Source organism: Ciconia boyciana, chromosome 13 (assembly GCF_034638445.1).
Source record: "Ciconia boyciana chromosome 13, ASM3463844v1, whole genome shotgun sequence".
Taxonomy (NCBI): Eukaryota; Metazoa; Chordata; class Aves; order Ciconiiformes; family Ciconiidae; genus Ciconia; species Ciconia boyciana.
In genome coordinates this window covers 5,876,250-5,896,815 of record NC_132946.1, presented here as the reverse complement: position 1 = coordinate 5,896,815, position 20,566 = coordinate 5,876,250, and the positions used below count along the sequence as shown (strand labels likewise).

The window sequence follows — 20,566 nt, the reverse complement described above, 5'->3', positions numbered from 1 at the left end:
ATCTTTTATGCCCTTCTCAATATTAAGTGCTGGCAATTAACTGTGGTAGGAGCTTGCCAGTGTCCTTCTATTTCAGTCCAGGCCTGGGAACGTCAGGACAGGCTGCCACATACAACTTCAGTAGGTGCTTCTAAAAAAAAAAAAAAAAGGTGCCTTTGACCAAAAGATTAGTATTCAAAAATTCTTTCATTTGTAACTGAACTCATGCCTCCATGAACAAATCAGTAGCCATCTCATTCACTGCTTTGACTCAAAAGCAGCCAAATCTGGAGAAAAAAAAAAGTTAACTGATCCATATAGTTCAAGCACTCATATTTTTAAATTCCTTGCAGTGTTTGCTGTTTGGCAAATTCTCATCAGAAGATGAGCTGATCAGTAAGGCTATAGAGCTAGCTATGGCCAACAGCCACTCCCCTCCCTCTGCCAGATGCCCAGTTCGCCTCTGAACTGGCCTCCCAGACAGTTTTCCATCCAGTTGGCGTTACACCCTCTGAAGAGCACAAGCTTGCTCTAAACAACTTTCTCATTGGCAGAAGAACAGCAGAGCTCACTTTATAGGACTGGAGTAAATCCAGGAAAAGGTTCAGCTTCTCCACCACATCATTCTCTTCCTGTTTACCCTAGAAAACAAGGAAAAGTACATTTTATGTAAGCCTGGCAAGAACCACCATCACAGTTCCTCACATCCTTACACCATGCAGGCCCCTCCACTGTATTCTCCAGGGCACATCAACACTTACACAACTGTATCAAAAATCTTTCAGATGGTACTGGAGTGTTTAGTCTTCAGTATGCAGAAAAAAGATCTGACTGGAGCAGGAACAGCTTTTCCAATGGACTGATCATTATAACAAGAGGAGTTAGTTTCAGAGTCCTGTGTGTCAGGCCTTTCAGCTCTCTCTGCCTGGAATTTCTTGCTCTTGCAGATTCCTCCAATCTTTCATCTTACCTTCTTACAAGATAACTAATCCATTAAAGCTATAAATACTTGCATGTTCCCTATAACAGTTCATGCACCAGTAGGCAGAGATGAGACACCAAGCCAAATTTCACTACTACTTTTTTTATTTTACTAAATACTGTCTTTTCTTCCTGTATCAATAGAGCTCTCTGGCGCATAAACTCTGGAGAAAAAGACCTGGTCCGACTGATCTATAAAAGCATGCTGAGTATTTTAACACAATGAGATGAAGAGAAGCGAAGACAAAACTATTACTTTTCCTTCCCAGACTGTCATGTTCTCACATTATTCTAACAGTCATTATCACACTGCACACTTACACAGGAATATGATGCTTCTGTCTGAATGACTCTCATGTTATGCTTAAGTACACGAATGTAAAAATTTGATTCAGAAATAAGTTCTTCTGGATTCTTTGTAGCAGATTAATAAGACAGAATGCAGGACTTCTGGACAGCTCAGTACAACTTAACTTGTCCAATAACCATTTGAAATTAAAAAAGAAAGCAGCCTGTTCCTCCTTTTCTTTGCCCATTATATTTTTTCCCATTTAAACACAGTCCAGGTTTTTCATTCAAGCTTGAACAAGCAGGCTGGTGGTTGAGGATGTGAGTTTGGACTACAATCTCCCTATTAACTCTTCAAGTGCCTGTGTCCACAGAGCTCATGATTCAAGATGAAACTCAAGGCAGCAATGCACCTCCTTCATTTTACAAAAAAGAAAAAGAAAAAAAAGTAAAGAACTCACCTGCTGCACAGCCTTATCTGCCAGCAGTGCAAATTCAACAGACAGACCCTTCAAGGCTTGTTTCAGAGTCCCCCATGTGCTATTATTCAAAGCAGCCCAGGAAGGAAGCGGTGTAGTGTCTGAGCCCAAAGCACTAGGAGGAGATAAGTACTATTCAAATCTAGGAGATAAATTCCACTAAATAGATACACTTATTTGCAGAGAGCAGGTCAGAGTTTCAAATCTGTCTAAATAGCTCGCAGTGCTGAGCTACTACTGCACAATCACAAATGCAGAGCTGTGCATTTACTGGGGGAAGAGACCATAAAACCAGTACCTCAATGTCAAGGTATTTGTATTTTCTTTTCTCTTGCTCTCTGGAATGCAACCTTAGTGGAAAGCATGCATTTTCTTCTTTTATGGTAGGAAAAATTTTATTACGACCTACAGGTGCATTGAAATACCCATTCTTACCAGACCATTTGCAGGTAAACCTTACAACAGTTTTGAGTTCTGAAACAACAGTGGAAACGTTCATATTAGCAAATCCTCTTCCTCCTAACCTACCTTAGCTCCTTTCCAAATATGAGAAGATCCGAGGCATTATCAATGGCTCGAGAAGCTATCCTCTCCGCACGGTCCCGAAGCTTATAAAAGCTATTATAAATATTTCTGATGAGCTCCCTGCTGGCAGCAAACTGGGCCTGTATGTCAGCTGGAAGGAAGTCCTGAAGAAGTGCAAGACAGATTATTAGTGGACAAATCAGAGGCACATTCACATACGTTAATTGTGGGCACACCATACAGTCAGCAGAGAGAGACAGGTTTCCCTCTTGCACTCACTCTCTCACACCATGCCATAACAATCCTGAAGAGATTTGCTTCACAATTTAGGTGTCCAAGTCAGATGTCATACAAATACCCCTAATTTTCAAAGGCAGAAAGAGGTTCAAATACCAGGTGTAGACAGAGTTGGCAAAATCTGCAACTCTGCTATGCAGCTAAAACGGGGTTTGTGAGGTTTCAAGCTCACAAGTTCTGATCTGAAGCTACTAGTAACCGCCAGCCTGGCGAAGTCAAACGTGTACTGAAAGTTCAGCTCTTTTTGACCTGTGCATCACTGGTAAAAGCCTGAACTAAGCTCCAGTTGCAAAACCTTCTGCTAGCATTGCAGGAACCTGAACAATAACTTGCTTTAAAATTGCTCAATGAACACAGTGAATGTATATTTAAAACTTGCCATAGCACTAATCACTGGCATAAACAGATATATGGAGAACTTGTAACTAACTTCTCTGTAACAATCCAAATTACTCTCCCACAGGGAGAGGATGACAGACAGAATGAGGGCACGAACACATGGGGAAGACATCAATCTAGATATTAGCTTTTAAATTGTGCAGTATGTGCATTTGTTTGTTATGCAAGTACAAGTAATTACTGAGAAACATGTTCTGAGCAGGATTCATTGTTTAAGCTTTATCATATTCATGATCCAGCATTTAGCTAGAAATATCAGGCCCTTAAGAATCAAATATTTATTTGATCTTTTTGATAAAATTACAAGTTTTAAAGTCCTTCAAACTTTGGAAGCAACTCCCTCCTACCTAACATCTCCATCACTCAACAAATGCCATAACTGATCCACCTGGAGGGGAGAGCCACTTAAACCAGAATAATATATTGCAAGAAATTCATATACATACCTTGGCCTGGGTAGCTAATCTACAGGTCATAAATTCATCTCCTGCTCCCTGGACCAACTCTCTTAGCTTATTCTGTACATCCTGGAGAAGACACAGAAACAAATGAGCATGAAAGAACTAAGTAACGCACAGCGGTTCACACAGGTCTCAGATATATTGCAATAGTAAGGCACAACTTAGCAGACATAGCTTTATCCAGGTTAGGTTTAATTCAAGGAGAAGCATAATATGTATTCCCCTAAGAACAGTTATCATTTTCAAAATACTATACTCCTGGTATTGAGTGAAATTACCTTCCACTTTCCAGCTGTAGAAACACCTATTGAGAGAAAATTCTCCTCATCACAGGGAGCACCAATGCGTGGTAGGTCAAAAGCAGTTCTGAACTCTATGCCCAGTGAAGCAGTTACAGGAAGATATGCAAACTCAAGACTATTGCTAACAAATACTCACTGAGCCACTGAAGGACAGAAAGAGTTTCAAGAGCACATCTTCTGAGAAAGGGGGATGTCGAGCCACCAGGTTTATAAAACGCTTCAGTGCTCTCCTCCTAGATTCTATGAATTCTCGATCAGCTAGGGGAAAAACATTAAATTTCAATTAATGCACCACATATTACAGCTGCTCAGAAAAAGAGAAAAAAGAAAGCACTCAGTCCAATAATTTCTTTGTACTTACAACTCTTGCTAAAGCACTGCAACAAAACCAAAGGATGATTACTTGTAGTCTGTCAGCTCCCTAAAACAGATCTTTTGGATTGACCGCCAGAACAAATATTCCTTCAAGTGGTTCTTTACATCTTACTGAAACCCAGCATATATATCTATGTGTGTTTGTTTTCACAGGGTGGATCAGGAAAGCAGGATAAAGGACAAGTCTAAGGCCTGGATCCTCCACTTACAAACTGTGGGCATACAAAGATTTTTCTTCCTCTGAAACAGTTCCATAGGTGGTCCCCAGAGGGGATCTCTGTCTGTTTGGGACTCCTGGGAAAGGCACAACACACTGCTTCTCGCCACTGCAAAGATCGCTGCCACTTGCAAAGTGATCATCCCACAAAGAATTATGGGGTTTTTTTCCCTCACTCTTCTGAAGAACTAGCTTCAGTGTGCTGTACCCTCAACTGTCCCTCCTCCACACTTTTAAGCATTTTGGGGCTAGAGAAAGAATAAAGGGTTTTTGTTTTTTTTTAGTTGTTTGCTCAAGATCAGTGCCCATCTTTTTCATGCAAGGTGTCAGAAAGTACTTTGGAAGACCTGCACAGCAACCTGCAGTACATCCACCCAGAGTCCTTACTTGTCAAACTAAAAAGTTCAGCTTGTCTTCCTGAAACAGGAAGAGTTTCAATCTGGTGATACTGCAGTAAGGCAGTAAATAAAAAATCCTCAAGTTTTTCAGGATAGATAAAAAATTAAACTAAAATAAATTTGAAGGAAAACAAAGCATCACAGAATGAAATTAAAGGAATGCACTTATCCATGATAACACTTCCATGTCATGAAAGGGTATTACTCTTTTGCCTCAGTTTTAAGTAGGGAGTTTGCTGGCTGCATGGACTCTCTATAATGTTCCTTAGTACAGCATCACCCATCAAATGATGTTTCAGTCATTAGGGTTGCAGACCTTGATTTTGCTTTGTTCATACTTTAGCCTACATGGAGATTTCTGAAGTCATCTACACACTTCCTACATGATCTGCCTTACTTTGCTGCTGTCCTCCAAAATAAGCAGAGCAGACTATCAATCCTTCTTCATCTGACAGATGGGTGAAAGTAGACCATCATGAAAATAAGAGTGTAACTTAGTAGAGGAGCATACCGAGTATAAAAAACATGTAGTTTTGCCCATCCTGCTCTGGGACTAAGGAGGTTGGAAGATTCACTCATTTACACTAATCCATCAAATCCTGTGTCCTGCAATTCCATTTGTCAGTCCATTAACCTACTCAGAAACAGGAACTACCCATTCAATTTCCTTTTTCCTGTTTGCAGTTTCTATTAAGACCACTTACACAGCTTTTCTATATGCAGAGTCACTGGACTAAAGGCAATCATCACTCTCTGACTTAACACAGTTTTGGACTGTATTAGGGCTGTACTCCTAGCACAGTTTGGGAACTAATCCTATCATTCTTTCTTAAACATATGATATCTGTGGGAAGAAATGCACCGGTGAATGCACAGAAATATCAACACACTGGCAACGCAAGGAAGTAACAGTGACTGACAAATGATATGTATTGGTAGCTTCTTTCAAGCATCCTCTCTCCACTAAGATTAATCAGAGAAGGTCACTTTGCTTACAGGTGTTGCATGAAGTGGAAATTCTGGAAATTCTGGCTGAGAACACTGCATCAGGTCAAATTCAACAGACAGGTTTTCGCAACCTCAAAACAAAGGTCTTCACAATTTACATTCCATCATAAGAATATAGGACCATTGAAGCTTTTCAGCACTATTATTTTGCTTTGTTCCAGTTCACTATACACCTTGCTGTGCTCACTGTTTACCAGTTCCTCTTTACTGTAGCAAAACATTGACTCTTTGACTGAAATCAAGTATTTATTGAAACACGTTAAGCTTAGCAGCATGGGCAGGAGATAAGACAGTGAAAAGCTTGTTTTTTCACAGATAAAGTAGAAAACAAGACAGGATTTCATACAGTTGTGCAACATCTGAAATAACAAAAGTTTAAAACCAGTGCAATATTTCAGATTAGTCAAAAATGTACCTGAAGAAGCTTTGATACGCTTTCAGTCTTGGGATACTTCATTGGTTTCTATTCTAACACCTAAAATATACTTGAATGAACTGACACTGATTCCAGCCTCAGTTTTTAGTTTCTGGTTATCCTAAGCAGATCAACAAGCTCCTTTTTAGAACAGAAAAAAAAAAAAGGGCAATAGCTACTTTAAGGCAGTTGGTTCATCTGCCAGAAAAACACCTTTTTATACATAAACTGAGAAAGTGTAATTACCATTGCCTGCATCATAAGGCTTCTGTTCAAGGTAATACTATAAAAGGCAGTGCTGGAGCTGTTCACTTAAAATCACTGTTCACTAGTCCTTTTTAGGGGTGTGTGAGGTCAGGACCCTACACTAACTCAACAGGATAACGTATGCTCCCACTGGAGAAGCGATTCTGCTGAGTTTACACAATCAGCTCCTCTGCAGTTTTAAGCCTTTTAATATAGATTTTTAATTTTTTTAATCTTTACTCTTCTCTCGCTATAGAAAAACAATGCCATTTCCACAAATCTTTTCTATTCTGAACACTTCACAAAACAACACACTATGATACATACTACAGCTGTTCAACAGTATGGTAGCGATTCTACACTCGTAGCACTACAGCACTGATCATCATAACCTGCTTTCCTAAAAAACAATACCCGCAACTCTGCCATGCTCTTGTGTAGAATTACACCTCAAATCTTACCAGAAAAGTTATTAGATACTGAACTTCCACGGAAAGAAACTCCACTGAAATTTTACATTAATATCTTACCTATAGGGAATTTCTAGAATGGCAATAATTCACACCTCCAAATTGTGTATTATAACCTCAAAGCTGTTTTCTGAGCCAAGCAGAAGCAAATAATTTCAATCTTTTAAAGATTTATTTTCAACAGTATCACCTGATCATGCTCCCACTGCGACCCCTCCAGTCAAAAGAAAGACCCAGGTTTACCTCCGAGCATCCTCTTTGGTGGAAGCGCTGGCACCATACGATATGGGAACTTCTGAAGCAGCATCTCATGGAACACCACAAAATCATTATATCGCCTGTAGACGGAGCATTTGAATCTCTGCAGTTAAGGAAGGGGGGAGGATAAATCAATACACAGGCTGGACAATCAGCAGCATTTCCATAATTTTTTTTTTTTTGCTATCAGCTGCACTAAAAACAAAAGGAAGAAAAGAAAGAAATCAGACCCAGAGACTGCAGAAACAACATATTTCTTCTCTTTAGAGGCCTTGTGGTGGGAAGGAGGGAGAAGACTCCATAAGTGGACACCTTTTGATTATGAATAGAGATGGCATTCAAACTACAGTCCTTGTGAGAATAAGATTTTCAGTTAAAAATTTAAGTCAGGTTTCATTCCCACACAAGATGAAAGAGACTACAAAATGGAGAGGAAGAGGTTTCCCAAGAAATTAGAAACATCCCTAAATCTGCCATGGTTCCATAACATTACTCCCTCAAACTCTCTGGTCTTCCAAATTAGACAGAACATTTAGAAATAGTGCCGACACTCTTAAAGTGCTCTGGAGAGCTCTTTTCTTGAAGTACTGCAAGTCCCTGAGCCCTAGCTCCTACGAAATTTCTCTAAATCAGTTTCAAATCCAGAGGTGGCAAAACAGTCTTCGATCATGTTAAGTATTAGCCCAAATGACTGATGTTTTAAGTGAACCTCACAAGAGAGAGGCCTCTCACTGATGTTAGATCTATAAACAAAGATTGAAAGTTCCTTTAAAACCTTAGTCCTTCATTCTGCATTTCTTAGATCAATATGTAGAAGAGGCCAAAGAAACTGTTTTTTTCATTCCAAAAGGAGTTAGGTAGCAGCTAGAACAAGACACTTAGGAGGAAGAAATCCTTTAAAAATAATAGATAAATAAAAAAACCACAACCCTCACACACTATTACTACAGATTCAACTACTGGAGCAGCTAATAAGAAAGACTACACAACACTATACCCATTCTCACTACGTTTGCATTGCCCATCATCCACCGCTTATTGTGGCACTATGCATTTTCAAAAATAAAGCAATGAGGCACATAACTGGAGCACAACAGACACAGCCCCTAGGGCCTCCCTCTGTCTGCTTTGAAATCTGATGTTGATGTGTGTTGCAGATCTTGGATGAAGCTCAAGGCCAAGCTATGCTTCTTTTTGAGGAAGTATCATTCTACAGCTACAACTGTAGGAGAGATGACAACTGAAAGGAGTTGGCAATGGGTTCCTAAATCAAAACCTAGAGACCACCACAGGGTCACTGAGTCCTGTGCCCTGAAATCACAGGCAAAAATAAACACTGAGTCCTAGAAAGCCCACAGAAGCATTCACTCTGTCTGTCCTTTCCCCCCCACAACAGTCTTTCACAAATTTAGGGACATCAATCTAAAACACCTGAAGCCCCAAATGTCACTACAGACAAGTGACCCAAATGTGTCTCTGAATACGTACAACGGTGACTACAACAGTTTGAGCACTACTCAATAACTGATGTTTTGGTGGCCTGGGAGATGTAAATTGCTCATGGTCTACTTTGAAGAGGACAGATTTCCTTCTTGAAAAAACACACAGAACCTACTGGAGAGCTATTTCACTGGCCACTCTATAAATAGGAAAAGATACATCATCTTCAATCTTCTCTTACACCAAGAGAGGAACCTACAGGTCAGGATTGGGGCAAGTAAACTGTAAGTGGCCTAGACTCTGCAGAAGGATTTGCAGTACCTTTTTTGTTTATAAAGGATTTTAGTTTAGCACTGCCAATACGATTTCTTCACTAGCTCGAAATAGTTTGAAATATCCAGTTGCCTCCACCAATCCGTTGTGCAAACATTCAGTTTTCAATGTTATACATCTGCTTTTGTACAGAGCTCAGGTTTCAAGCGAGTAAACTAGCAGACCATCCATCAGACAAGTTAGAAGATGCTCCATACTGCAGAAGCCCAGGTCAAGAAAGCATAGTGCTACTGCATTTAAAGTAAGCCCATACAACTGGCCTACTCAAAACCAGCATCACACAACACACCTATCAAATTAGACAAGACTTTGCCACCAGCAACTGCACAGACATTCTTAAGAAGACACAGTCTCACTAAGACCAATGCTTGTTCACATTACCTTGCTGGAAACCTCGTATTCCACATGTTTCAGAAAAAGGCCCTTCTTCTCAGGTATAAGCTCCACCTGCACACTATCCTTGCTCAATAGCTCTTGTAGGGTGTGGGAAAGGAGCAGTGGATTTCCCTGGGGCGCCTGCATTAGAAACTGTTCCGGTTCCCTTGGTTCATTTACTGGAGGCTTTGCCAAATCTAAAAGACAAAAAGGGAAAAACAGTCCAGTAGACCTGATAAGATAAAGTGAAAGACACAGCCTTAAAATATTCTGTTGCCTTTGCTCAGTGCTCCCACAGTGGTGCAACACAACCAGAACAACAGTCAAGCCACTCCCCCAGGAGGCTATGCCACTTCGCACACGTTCAAGATGTTGGTACCTCCCTCTTCACAACACCCAGGAGCACCACCAATTATACCGAGTCAGAAAGACATCTCTACTAAGCAAAAGAAGAATCACAGGCCAAATTTGTTCTGTGAATCAGCTAAGAGGCCTGCATTTCCTGTCTGTCCAGCTCCCACCACAGCAGGATCTGCCAAAATGAACAAAACCCTTGCTCAGCACTTTTGGATCCTGCCTAGAACAACTCATGGAAGGAAAGAAAATGTGTTATTTTACTGCGCTGCAGAAATTTAATACATTAATTTTACATGTCATTACAAAGGAAGGAGACACTTCATTTGACATAATTTTATTAAACTCTATGACAGTATGCTAGAGTGGTCATGAATTACAATAATTTACTATGTCAATATGCTTAAGTTCAAGAGCAGGGGGAAAAGGTTCCTAATAAGGGCTACCAACCCAACAATTCCTCAGTCTGAGCAAGCTCTGGCAAAATCTTTCAAATATACCTATTCCACTCCTTGTAGCTAAAAAAACCAAACATCTTCTTACAGTGAATTCAACCATAGCTGGACAGCTTTAGACAGAGAGATTCTAACTGATTCTCAGCCAGATGCAAAAGTAAAAAAAGATAGCTCTTAAGAATATGGCCCTGGAGGACAAACTACATCAAAGAAGGGGCAAAGATGATGATTTAGAGTGCTCTCTTATCGATTGACTGACTGCAGCCCATTACCTCACTTTGACTTCATAACTACACGTATTATGCGACTGTAAACTAAGCTTACATTGTTTTTCAAAGCAATCCTTTCTTCCTACTCATTTCACACATACGAAACGGTGAAAAATGTGGATATAACCCTGGAATCTATTCAACCCATACCTGAGTTCTACTCTCCAGTCTGGAACAGATGGGTTGCTTCCTCTCTGTATATGTCTGTTTAAGAAGGATACTGTGAGCAAGCTCTTTTACAAAGCAAGTCAAATCCACTGATGAAAAGTCACCTAGGAAAGCTAGGCAGCATTAATCACCCATTCCTTGCCATTGTGCAGAAGTTACACCTCTTCTTGAACATATCTAAAATTTTGAGAACACAAAAACACCACAGAAGCAAGAACTATTTCTTTAAGCTTTGATACATAGTTCAAAAAGTTGATAACTGTGTAAGAAATTAACTCAGGGAAGATAGGAACTCATATCCTTAACTTGAAATCCCTGACCTCCTCCTGATAAGGATTTCCCACCTGTTCCTTCATGTGCTCTAGGCCCTGATAAATGGAGAAAACAGGTAATATCCGATTCTTCAGATACACAGCTTCAGAACAGACCCTGCATTCTTTGTTCCATAAAGTGGCTTAAGAAAACCAAACCAAATCCAGGACAAATGACCTTATCCCACATGTCTCATCAGGCTTCAGATTCCTGCTAATGTGACTCAGAGAAGCAAGTCTTAACACCTCTGCTTTAACAGACTAATGTATCACCTACTAACCCCACCTACGTAGTAGCTTCTAAAAAGTTCCTGTTACCTGCCAGAAATTTGTGGTAAGATAATGCAAGCTAATCCAATGTTGACATGGGATACTGCTGGATAAAGTGATATCTGTATATTCACTTTTCAGATAGATGCTGAACTGAGAAGGAAAGGAGGAAAGAAAATTCAGAATACAGATAGCAAGGCAAAAGATATTCTAGTGTAGAAAAATCCTGCCCACCTGACCTTTCATGGGGCAGCAAGGTGTAATAAAGCACACTATCAAGAGTCAGTGTCAAAAATACACACAAAAATAACTATGGAAAGCACAAGACAGCCTCACTCTCCAGAGCAGCGGTTCTCTGGGTGCACACCCTTGTAATTCTTGGTTTTAATTGCTCAAGACAGTGAAATGCAACCTGACACAGTAGATTTTGTTACTCCTCCAATGCACACACACACTTAACAGAATTCCAGAGTCCTCTGTGTTGCCAAACCACTGGCTCACGTTCCAGAGGCAGTCACAGCAAGCTAGCCTCCCAAAGAGGGGCTAGCCAAAATGCAGCCCACCTATTTCCCCGAGAGCAGTGCCAACCTGTACTAATACAACACTCCTCCTGCCTACTGAATCACTCTCCCTGCTTTCTATCTTCCTGCTGGCCAAGTGAGAAAGCGGGACTTTCATGGCACAAATTCTTCCCTAAACTGGGGCTCAGCACTGTCTGGTAAGCTACTGAAACTCCCATGGCAAAAGATAGTAGGTATCAGGAGAACCGATTTATAGGATGAACCATGAATCCTTCAGTATACCACCTGTAAGTCCTGGAACCTGCAGCATTATCAGCCAAACTGATGTTGAGAAGGACTCAGATTCATTACAGTGACCTGAACCCACATTACCCTGTAAGACAACTACAGAGTGAAGCCCCATAGAGAGATCTAGACAAGACTCAGCGTTCCTTTGACAATTCAGTCACGTTGCTCCTTTCATTTGTAATACTTTGCCGATTTTCATCAAGTTATTCTCTAAATTTGCTTTCTAAAATTCACCTACAGGAAATACCTTCTCTTTATCACCAGTTCACACACTTGGCTTTTCCTGAAATGTTCTGTAGCTTCTTTAGATCTCAGCCTTGTCTAAATGTGTGAAATCATACAAATCAGACAACCATACAAACAAGTTTGAATAATTACTGTTTAATTAATAATCTCAGCATGTTTCATATCAACAAGACAGCTACTCAGAGTGAATTTACACCCTCAAACACTGGTCTGAGAACACAGTAAGATGACTTGGGAACAGCTGTTCACCTGTTTTAGAAAACACTTATGGCATTAACACTAACCCTGCAAAGCAATATATACTGAAGATATTCTGCAGCCCATTTTTCATTCTACTTACTAAAGAGTCAATTCAGGAACAGCCTCAAGAGCCCTGGCCAGGAATGGTGGATAATAGTGGGAACTCATTGGTATGAGCTCCTGTGTTCAACCAGTAAAAGGATTTACATGCATTGTAACAAAACACTTAATGCTTCCCATCACGCACTCTCTGCCCGAGAACAGCTAATTTTGAAAACATTCCCTTTGGTTTCAGCAGATCATTATCTAGTAAAGTTTATATACATAGAGCAGTAAGTGAATACAGATATGAGGTATGGAATGGTCCCCTGGAACGAACACAGGGAAGCACACAAAATAAAATCAGCTTTTTTGTGCAAGATAGCCTTTTGCTACAGCAGAGTTTCTCAATCTGTTGTCAATAAGATACCAGGAAGTAGCCTGGTATAACTGAAAACAATTTGATATAAAAGTTAAAAAGAATACATATATGCATACATATGCAAACAAGCAGACAGCAAGACAACAAGAAATAAAAGTTTAAAGAAGCATTCAAATCATAGCCTAATTTTTGTTTGGTTGTAAAGGAAAAAATACTATGAAAACACTGCATAATACTTTTTTTTTTTTGGTAACAAGTCAGGTAGCCTTTGGACTGAAAGGAGTTGAGAAACTTATCCAGAAAACAACTGAAATAGAAAGCTTCGCTACTTTATACCACACATTTCACGCTTTAGTTGGCACCCGACGTTCATTACTCCCATTCACACTAGACAGCAATGTGCTCTCCACAGAGTTACCAGTTTCCTCAATCAAATTTTCTAAAATCATGCATTTGTGAAACCCAGAGTAGAATTTTGTGATTAGCTGCATGCAGGTTTTACGTGTGAGTAAGTGCATATAGAAGAGAAGGGCAATGCAAGGGCTGGAAGCATAGGTGGTAAATCACAATACAGATCTCCCTTCCCTGTTTAAGTTCTGTCAACCAAATTTGGAGGTCTTATCTCAATTTCACAGATGGTTGCTACTAACAACTCTTTATTATACCAGGGTGCTAATGAGCTAAATTTATTAGACACACTTAAGTAGAAGGTGCCATAGAATTACTTGTTATATTAGTAGCAGATTTTCTAGAAGGAGAAAGGAGTCTGAAAGGAAGAAAAGCCTTTAGGAAAAATAGCTAAGATTTCTTCTCCATCCTCACAGGCCCCAGCCTTGCGGAGCAGAGGTGATCCAACTCACGGGAAATGCAGGGGAGTACAAGAACCAACTATTTTTGTACACAGATACCTCATATTTCTCCCTGGCAAAAATGAAGGCTCCACTACAAACTCCTGGGCCAGGAATACTAAAGCAGCAATGTAAATATCATTCATCAGCACTTCCCTTTCCTTTCTGTCTTCTCATGACAAGCCTCAGGAATTATAGAAATGCCTTCCCCCTTTATTGTGTCAAACACATTCCTCCATAATTCCAGAATTCAGTGTCCACATCAACCTCTAGGAAAGCTGATGCGGATTTCAACTACACCTCCAAACAGATTCCCTTCCTTGCCTTTTTTTTTTTTTTAATTCTTACATAATTTGAAATCCCCTAAAAACAAGAAAAGAAAAACAGAAGTTCCACAAAAAAAAAAAACAACAAAACTCTCTTCCTATTAAGGGCTTTACATATTTTTGAGACAACTGTATGCAACTTCTCTGGTTTTGTTTTTTTAAGGAATTTAAAACCATGCAATTCTTATTTAAAAAGGAGCAACGCAAAGGAATCAGTCTATTTTATCTAACAAAGCTAACTGACACACAGATTTATGTTCAATGTGGAAGAGAGGTCCATATTTCTTACTAGCGTCAAGAAAAGTAATCATATTTAGTTTCACTCTAATTAAGAAATGGTACGACAGCGTTCTTCCTTCTCCCTCCCAACAACTGACTGGTAAATACAAGCTATCCAATGCCAAAACAACACAAGACAAAATAATACACATAGTACCATAAAATTAGATGTTGGAAAACAGGCTTTAACATTTTGGTTTTCTCCTTAAAAAACCCCCAGCTTTCTCAGTGCAGATGTTAAATACGCATCCTGTGCTGACTGGTCTGGTTTTGGTTTGGGGTTTTTTGTTTCTTTGGTTGGTTTTTTTCCTTTGCTTGAGGTGTTGGGGTAGCTATGCTTTTGGGATTTTTTTGGTGGTGGTTTGTTTGGGGTTTTTTTCCAACTAAGTTTCAGATTGTTACTCAGCACTTGGTGTTTTCAAGATGAAGCAGAGAAGTAATGCACAACTCAAAAATAGTCAGATGAGGTTATCTAAGCTTTATTTAATAATAATAATAAAAAAGCACTAGCATTTCTGCATTCCCCTACAGCTGTAGGCCTCTAACTGCTTCTCAAAATATCACAATCACATACTACAGCAGGAAAAATAGCCCAACACTGTGTTATCTCCTTCCAGTGTCACACAGTAAATCTGTGTGACAGAACAAAGAACTAACTTTAAGCCTAGTGCCCTGTTCTTTTAACTATGCTGTTAGATCATCAAGTGATTAATTAAGTGATTTCCCAAGTCTGGGAATACAAGGAACACATTCCATTCACCAGTCATCCACGGCGCCATAGTCCTAAACTGTAGCAAACACAATAAAGTGAGATGGAGCTACACACATTGAAGAAATAACAGGATTAGGGGGGAAAAGTCCATGGAGGAATGTTCCCAAAGACTATGGAGACAAAAAGTCAAACCCTCACTAGGGCGGCTTCCCAGCTTACAATGGGAGATTGCTAAACTATAATTTTTCACACCCAGCTCTAACAAAGAGCATGGAAGTGTAAAAATTCAGACCCAAAAAGGTAACCCAACAAGCAATAACACATACAACTGTTCTGCAGGAAACTTTTACAAGGGCATTTTAGCTTAACTATAAAATTGCCAAGTTTCTACAATCATCCTTCCTTATACAGGTCAAGAAAACACCATCAGAAGAAACCATTTATCTTTTTGTTTTGCTTCTCATCTTCCTTGCACATTTCTCACCCTCTTAATTATGCTGGGGAAAAACTTGATCTTAGTATTTAAGCATTTAAAAAATGGCATGCCACTCCACACACCGTAGTCTCCCAATGGTCTTTTCACATGTTTTATAGTTAGATGAAGCTCATTCACATCTCAAATTCTGTTGAAAAGCAATCATCAAAGCTCCCCTCCTTCTGTACCAGTTCCACATGTCTGTAACCGATACATTTCTCTCCATCAACCTGCACCAACCCACTAAAACTTGAAGACTGTGGGGGAAATCGGAGCGGTTATGTGCCAATTCTACTGTCTGCAACTGGTACAGCCCTCCCTACCAAGCCCTCCTACAGGCTGCACACACAGTTAAAGATTTACCACTAGAAGAAAAGGAGACACCCACCTCCCTCCCCAGCCAACACACCTGGATTAGCTCCCTGCAATCATCGCAAAACAGTCTCAAATGGGAGCAAGAGAAAAAAAAATGTCAATACAAACAACTTTGCAAAATTGACTTTAATGTATTGGACATTATCCTTTTTCTTTTCTCTCTCGGTTGTGTTGAAGTACTTTTAACCCTGCAAAATAAAAAAGACAGCATTTGCATGTGCTGTCACAGGTGGGCATCCACAGCCCCTGTCAGGACTCTCATTATTACTCGGGAGATTTAGATAATCCTAAAATATTCACTGATCTCCAAAAAAGTTATATATGGTGTGAAACTTCCAAGATCACTGAACCCGCATCATGATGCTAGAAATAAAAACAATCCCGCTTTCACAGCATTATTTTTCTTTTGCTAAGACTATTAGATACCTTCTCTCTCAATATAAGCTTTGTCAAAGAAAGCCTAGTTTTCTAAATAAGGCTGAGAGGATCAGACAGTTACAGAAGCACCACCGCCACTGCTGCAGTTAATCAGATCAAGAATACTCTACTCAGAAACAACTGTATTATCTCTATAAGGCTCCTGAAGCAGATGGTAAATCCGTAATAGACATACCTGAACAAGCTCTCTCTTTGGTACAGTAGGACATTTTTTTTTCCACAAAGGCTGCTGTTCAATATCCCAATATCTTACATGAACCCTGGACAGAAATATTCCAAAATAATTTATTTATAAGCATTATCTGCATCAGGAGCATCACAGGCCTATCAAAATCACACTCACACTGACTCCTGAATATCATCCAACCAAAGCATTTTTCCCCTGCATAAAGCTTACCCACTTGTAACCTCTACTAGTTTTTCTTTCCAAACAGAGAAAAAAAATACTATACACAGAGCAGTAATTGCCAGTATGAAACTTAAACCACCTTAAGAGAACTTTAGAGAATTGTATTATCCTGTTTCCCCTCTAAAAGTTTTCCTCAGTTTAACTGTTATGAGCCTAGCATGTTATTTTCTTAATTCACCCAGGAGCTCCCTCCATTTCTCATTTCACAAGTGCTGGCAGCATTTGGCTGCAAGTTTCTTTATCTCAGATTCAGCTGCACGCTCTTAAAACTTCAGCGCTTTGAGCTGCTGCTTTTCATGCTACATCTGCTTTTGGCTGGGGTCAGTAAGGAGAGGAGACGTGGCCTCTGTCCGGGGCTGACCGTGACAGTGCCTACTGAACCGCTTCATAAATTGTCCCCGCATGCTTTAACGTGCCGCTGAGTCCATTTTAGCGGGCGGGGTACAAGGCGACGAAATCGAGACATTTCAGCACCCACAGAAGCGCTCAGCCGCAGGACGCCCGGGAGCAAAAGTTGTGCTTCGCGCCCCGTCCCCGCGCCAAGCCCGGGCAGAAGGGCTCCCTGCGAAGCTGACCTCCCGCCGAGCCGCCGGGCACCGGGACGCGCCCGGCCGACGAACGCTGCCCGCGGCGCCCCCGGGCCGACCTCCCGCTGCCCGCCCCCGGACCCACCTTCCCGCCGGGGCAGGCAAAACCCACCGACCCGGGGCGCCCACCGCCCACCAACGCTCCCCCTTATTGATCACCAAGGGGCAGAGGCCACCTTCGCAAGGGGAGGTGAACCCCCCGCCACCACGAAACGGGCACCGCCGAGGCCCGGCCGTGGCCCGGCGGCGGGGCAGCCCCCCTGCAGGCAGGGGTCGGCCCGGCACCCGCCCCCCCGGGGGAAGAAGAGGAAGGCGGCGCCTTTTTACCTCAGGTTTTGGCGGGGGGAGCGGCCCCGACCCCACCCGAGGAGCCCTGTCACCCTCCCCGAGCCGCCAGCGGGAGCGAAGGGGCACCGCGGCGGCGCCCCTGCAGCCGGGGAGCGGACGGCGCTGCCCCACCGCCCGCTCCCGCCCTGCGGGCACCCGCCGCCCCGTACCTGTGCCGGCGCCCGCGGTGCCTGCGGGCGGCTCGCCGTCCATCGCGGCAGCAGTCATGTGAGGCCGGGGCCCGGCGGCCGCCCTCCCCTTCCTCCGCAGCGCCCGCCTGTCAGCGCGGGCGGAGCGGGCGGGGAGAGGCCGCCTCCCGGGGGGCCAGGACGTGGGGCGGCCGGGAGCCAAGGGACGGCGGGGGCTTTGCTTGTGGTTACAGCACGGGGGTGGGGGGGATACTTTGGCCGGGCTCTCCTCGCCGGGGGACATGGGGTGGCCCTCGCCGGCTCCAGCGGTGCCATCACCACACGCCCCCGTGACCGGCGTCCTCACCCGCAGCGTGTCCCGGAGACCACGTCCCCACCAGCGTGGTGGTACTCCGGTGCCCACCACAGCAGTGGCCCTCCGCTCCCTGCCAGCACAGTAATACCTCAACGCAGCCTCCCCCTTCTGCAGCGCGAGGTCAAGGCCATAGATTGTGTCATGTCAAAATACCATCGCTTGTGACAGCACTTCACGATAACATCCCTGATGAGGCAACACACTTCAACACGCACTTCAGTTCTGGGGGCTCAAGGCTGCCGAGAATGCGTTGGCTTTCTCACAGTAGGGGCTCAGACACTCAGAGAGGCAATAAGCCGTCCCTGCTGTTGACTGGATTGCTCAAAGCACTTCTAAACCACTTCAAGATTAATAATAAATCTTTCAAAAATCTTAAAGCATAGAAAAGGAGGTGATCGGCTCATGGGCTTAATAGAGGCTTTATTCCGAAATCAAGTAAGTTTTTTCAGAAAACTGGCAAGGATGGTTGTTGGGAACGTGAAGTTCCAGGCAGATTTCGTTGCGTGCTATGAAAAGTACATAAATTGTTGGCAGTGGTAATAAGACAGTCCTTCCAGTCACGTGGCGATTGATGGAAAGGCTGTATTTCGTATTTCAAGTCAGATTAAATACTCCAAGACAATTTTTTGGTATATTTTCTTTCATTGAGTTACCTTCTTCCACGGCATTTAATTTCTGCTGCCATCTAGTCAATCAATCGGGGTGTTTCCTATACTCAGTATTTTTTGTATTTTGGATGCATTTACATTTTTATGAAATATTGAAGATAACTTAAAGTAGACATTTAATTTTTTCCACAGGAAAAGCCACTGTAGCGTGTTATACTACGCACCAGAAGGAATACACTAATAAAGGTAAACACGGCAGAAACTAACTTTATCCTATTCAGGAAAGCACAGAAATATAAGCATTTGGAATGCAAATACACCTTCTAAAACTGCATAAAAAATAAGAATTTCAGGTATGAATGCCTCTCATTTTATTAGTGATGTTTTTTTCCACTTCCTGTACTTTATTAGCCAGGAATGATATGGTTGACACTGGTGAAAAATAAAGCGTATGTTTTGTACAGTGGTTTTCCTGAAAACACCATGAAATAAGCAAGACACAAAAATATATATAGATTCTGGACCTCCCGATTAAGATGCCACCAATCCATAATAACACTTTATGTTTTTAATATCCAAAGTATTGGATGCATTCACTAATTAATGTTCCTTATATTTATTAATCTTGGGAAGATAAATAATTATCTCCACTATATGCATAGAGAACTAAACCAGAAAATTATAAAGCGGGAATTATTTCAGGTGTAGGTAATTACAATAACAATGCTCTCCCTTGAAACTTTTCACGCTGCTACAAAGATGTGAATGACTTGAGTGATTCTCCTTTTCCTTCTGCCTCTTGCCTCAGTGCTGTTTCAGCTGAGATCCCCACAAGCGCGGGTGCAGACTAAAGCTGTGTATAAAATTAAAAAAGCATGGCATTATTTAAGCTGAGAGGCCCTTCACATCATGTTTATACAGCAGCCGAGTGGAGAGTTTTGCATGCTCAGCACTTCTGGAAACTAAGCACTACACAATTTTTCGCCTATATAGCATTTTTCGAGAAAATGAATGGAGGAATCAACATGTTCTCATTTAACTATAGATTTTTGATTGGTCTGTACTTAAGCTAATAGCATAACTATTTATTTGGTATAAATAAGACATTCTCAACTCAAGATTGCTTTTGCAATCCATGGGAGGAGCCTTGAAGAAAAACACCGTCAAAAATAATTCAATTACAGAAATAATTTTTTAACAGGGCCAAAAGTATTGTCCTTGATATAAGTTACTGAACACTTCCATATTTGCTGTAAATGCAGCGAAAGCTTCTGGAAAACCTATAGCATAAAGAAACTATAATCGCTAGAGAAAGAAAGAAAGGGCATGCGTCAGCAGGTTCCAGGTAACAAAAGTAATGCTAAAGTACGTGACTACCTGAGGCTCCGGCCTTTCAATGTGGCATTCTGTGCACGTCCTATCAGTATTAGATAAAATTTCATACAGGCCATACGAGCTTGCTTACTCTTGCAGAATTCAGTTTAGGAATCAGCGCTGTCAGCTCCACTATTCTCAGATCACTTGCACTCGCTAAAATTCATGAGGCATTGCTGGTTTGACAGTTGTGTTACAGAAAGCCATTCGTGGCAGACTTCTTTCCCAAAATTTCCGATCAATTAGGAATTCTGCATGTGGAATACTTACAGGAACAGGCTCTAGCTGCTAGTGCCAAAATATCTGGGTTTAAAAGTTGTTCCGCTCACCCTCAGATTGCTGAGTGAGGACTGGAAGACAAAGAATAGCAGTGAGATAGTAGCTCAGGGACTGAAGGGAAATTTCAGTAGAAGAAAGGAGAGGGGGAAGGAAGGAAGGAAGGAAGGAAGAGAAGATAAATCAAAAGTTGCTGTAAAGTAAGGGAAAGTGCAAATAGCTGACCATGCAAAGACAGG

At 41.6% G+C, this 20,566-nt stretch overlaps 1 protein-coding gene across 5 annotated transcripts in view; it reads right to left on the bottom strand.

Annotated features, from left to right (window-relative positions):
* The window catches only part of SNX8 (sorting nexin 8), a 29,626-nt gene that overhangs the window by 7,048 nt on the left and 2,012 nt on the right, over window positions 1-20,566 (bottom strand). For 3 of the 5 annotated variants that reach the window (XM_072878318.1, XM_072878317.1, XM_072878319.1), the window contains 8 exons: window positions 20,322-20,401; window positions 9,253-9,443; window positions 7,084-7,201; window positions 3,848-3,969; window positions 3,395-3,475; window positions 2,256-2,416; window positions 1,710-1,842; window positions 552-620 (listed from right to left, as the gene is read on the bottom strand). In XM_072878318.1, the coding sequence (XP_072734419.1) occupies window positions 552-620; window positions 1,710-1,842; window positions 2,256-2,416; window positions 3,395-3,475; window positions 3,848-3,969; window positions 7,084-7,201; window positions 9,253-9,393 (825 nt within the window). In that variant the 5' untranslated portion in view covers window positions 9,394-9,443; window positions 20,322-20,401. Of the gene's footprint in view, window positions 1-551; window positions 621-1,709; window positions 1,843-2,255; window positions 2,417-3,394; window positions 3,476-3,847; window positions 3,970-7,083; window positions 7,202-9,252; window positions 9,444-16,417; window positions 16,503-17,735; window positions 17,825-20,321; window positions 20,402-20,566 lie in introns of those variants that run through there. The other 2 variants (XM_072878316.1, XM_072878315.1) reach the window with 2 other exon arrangements.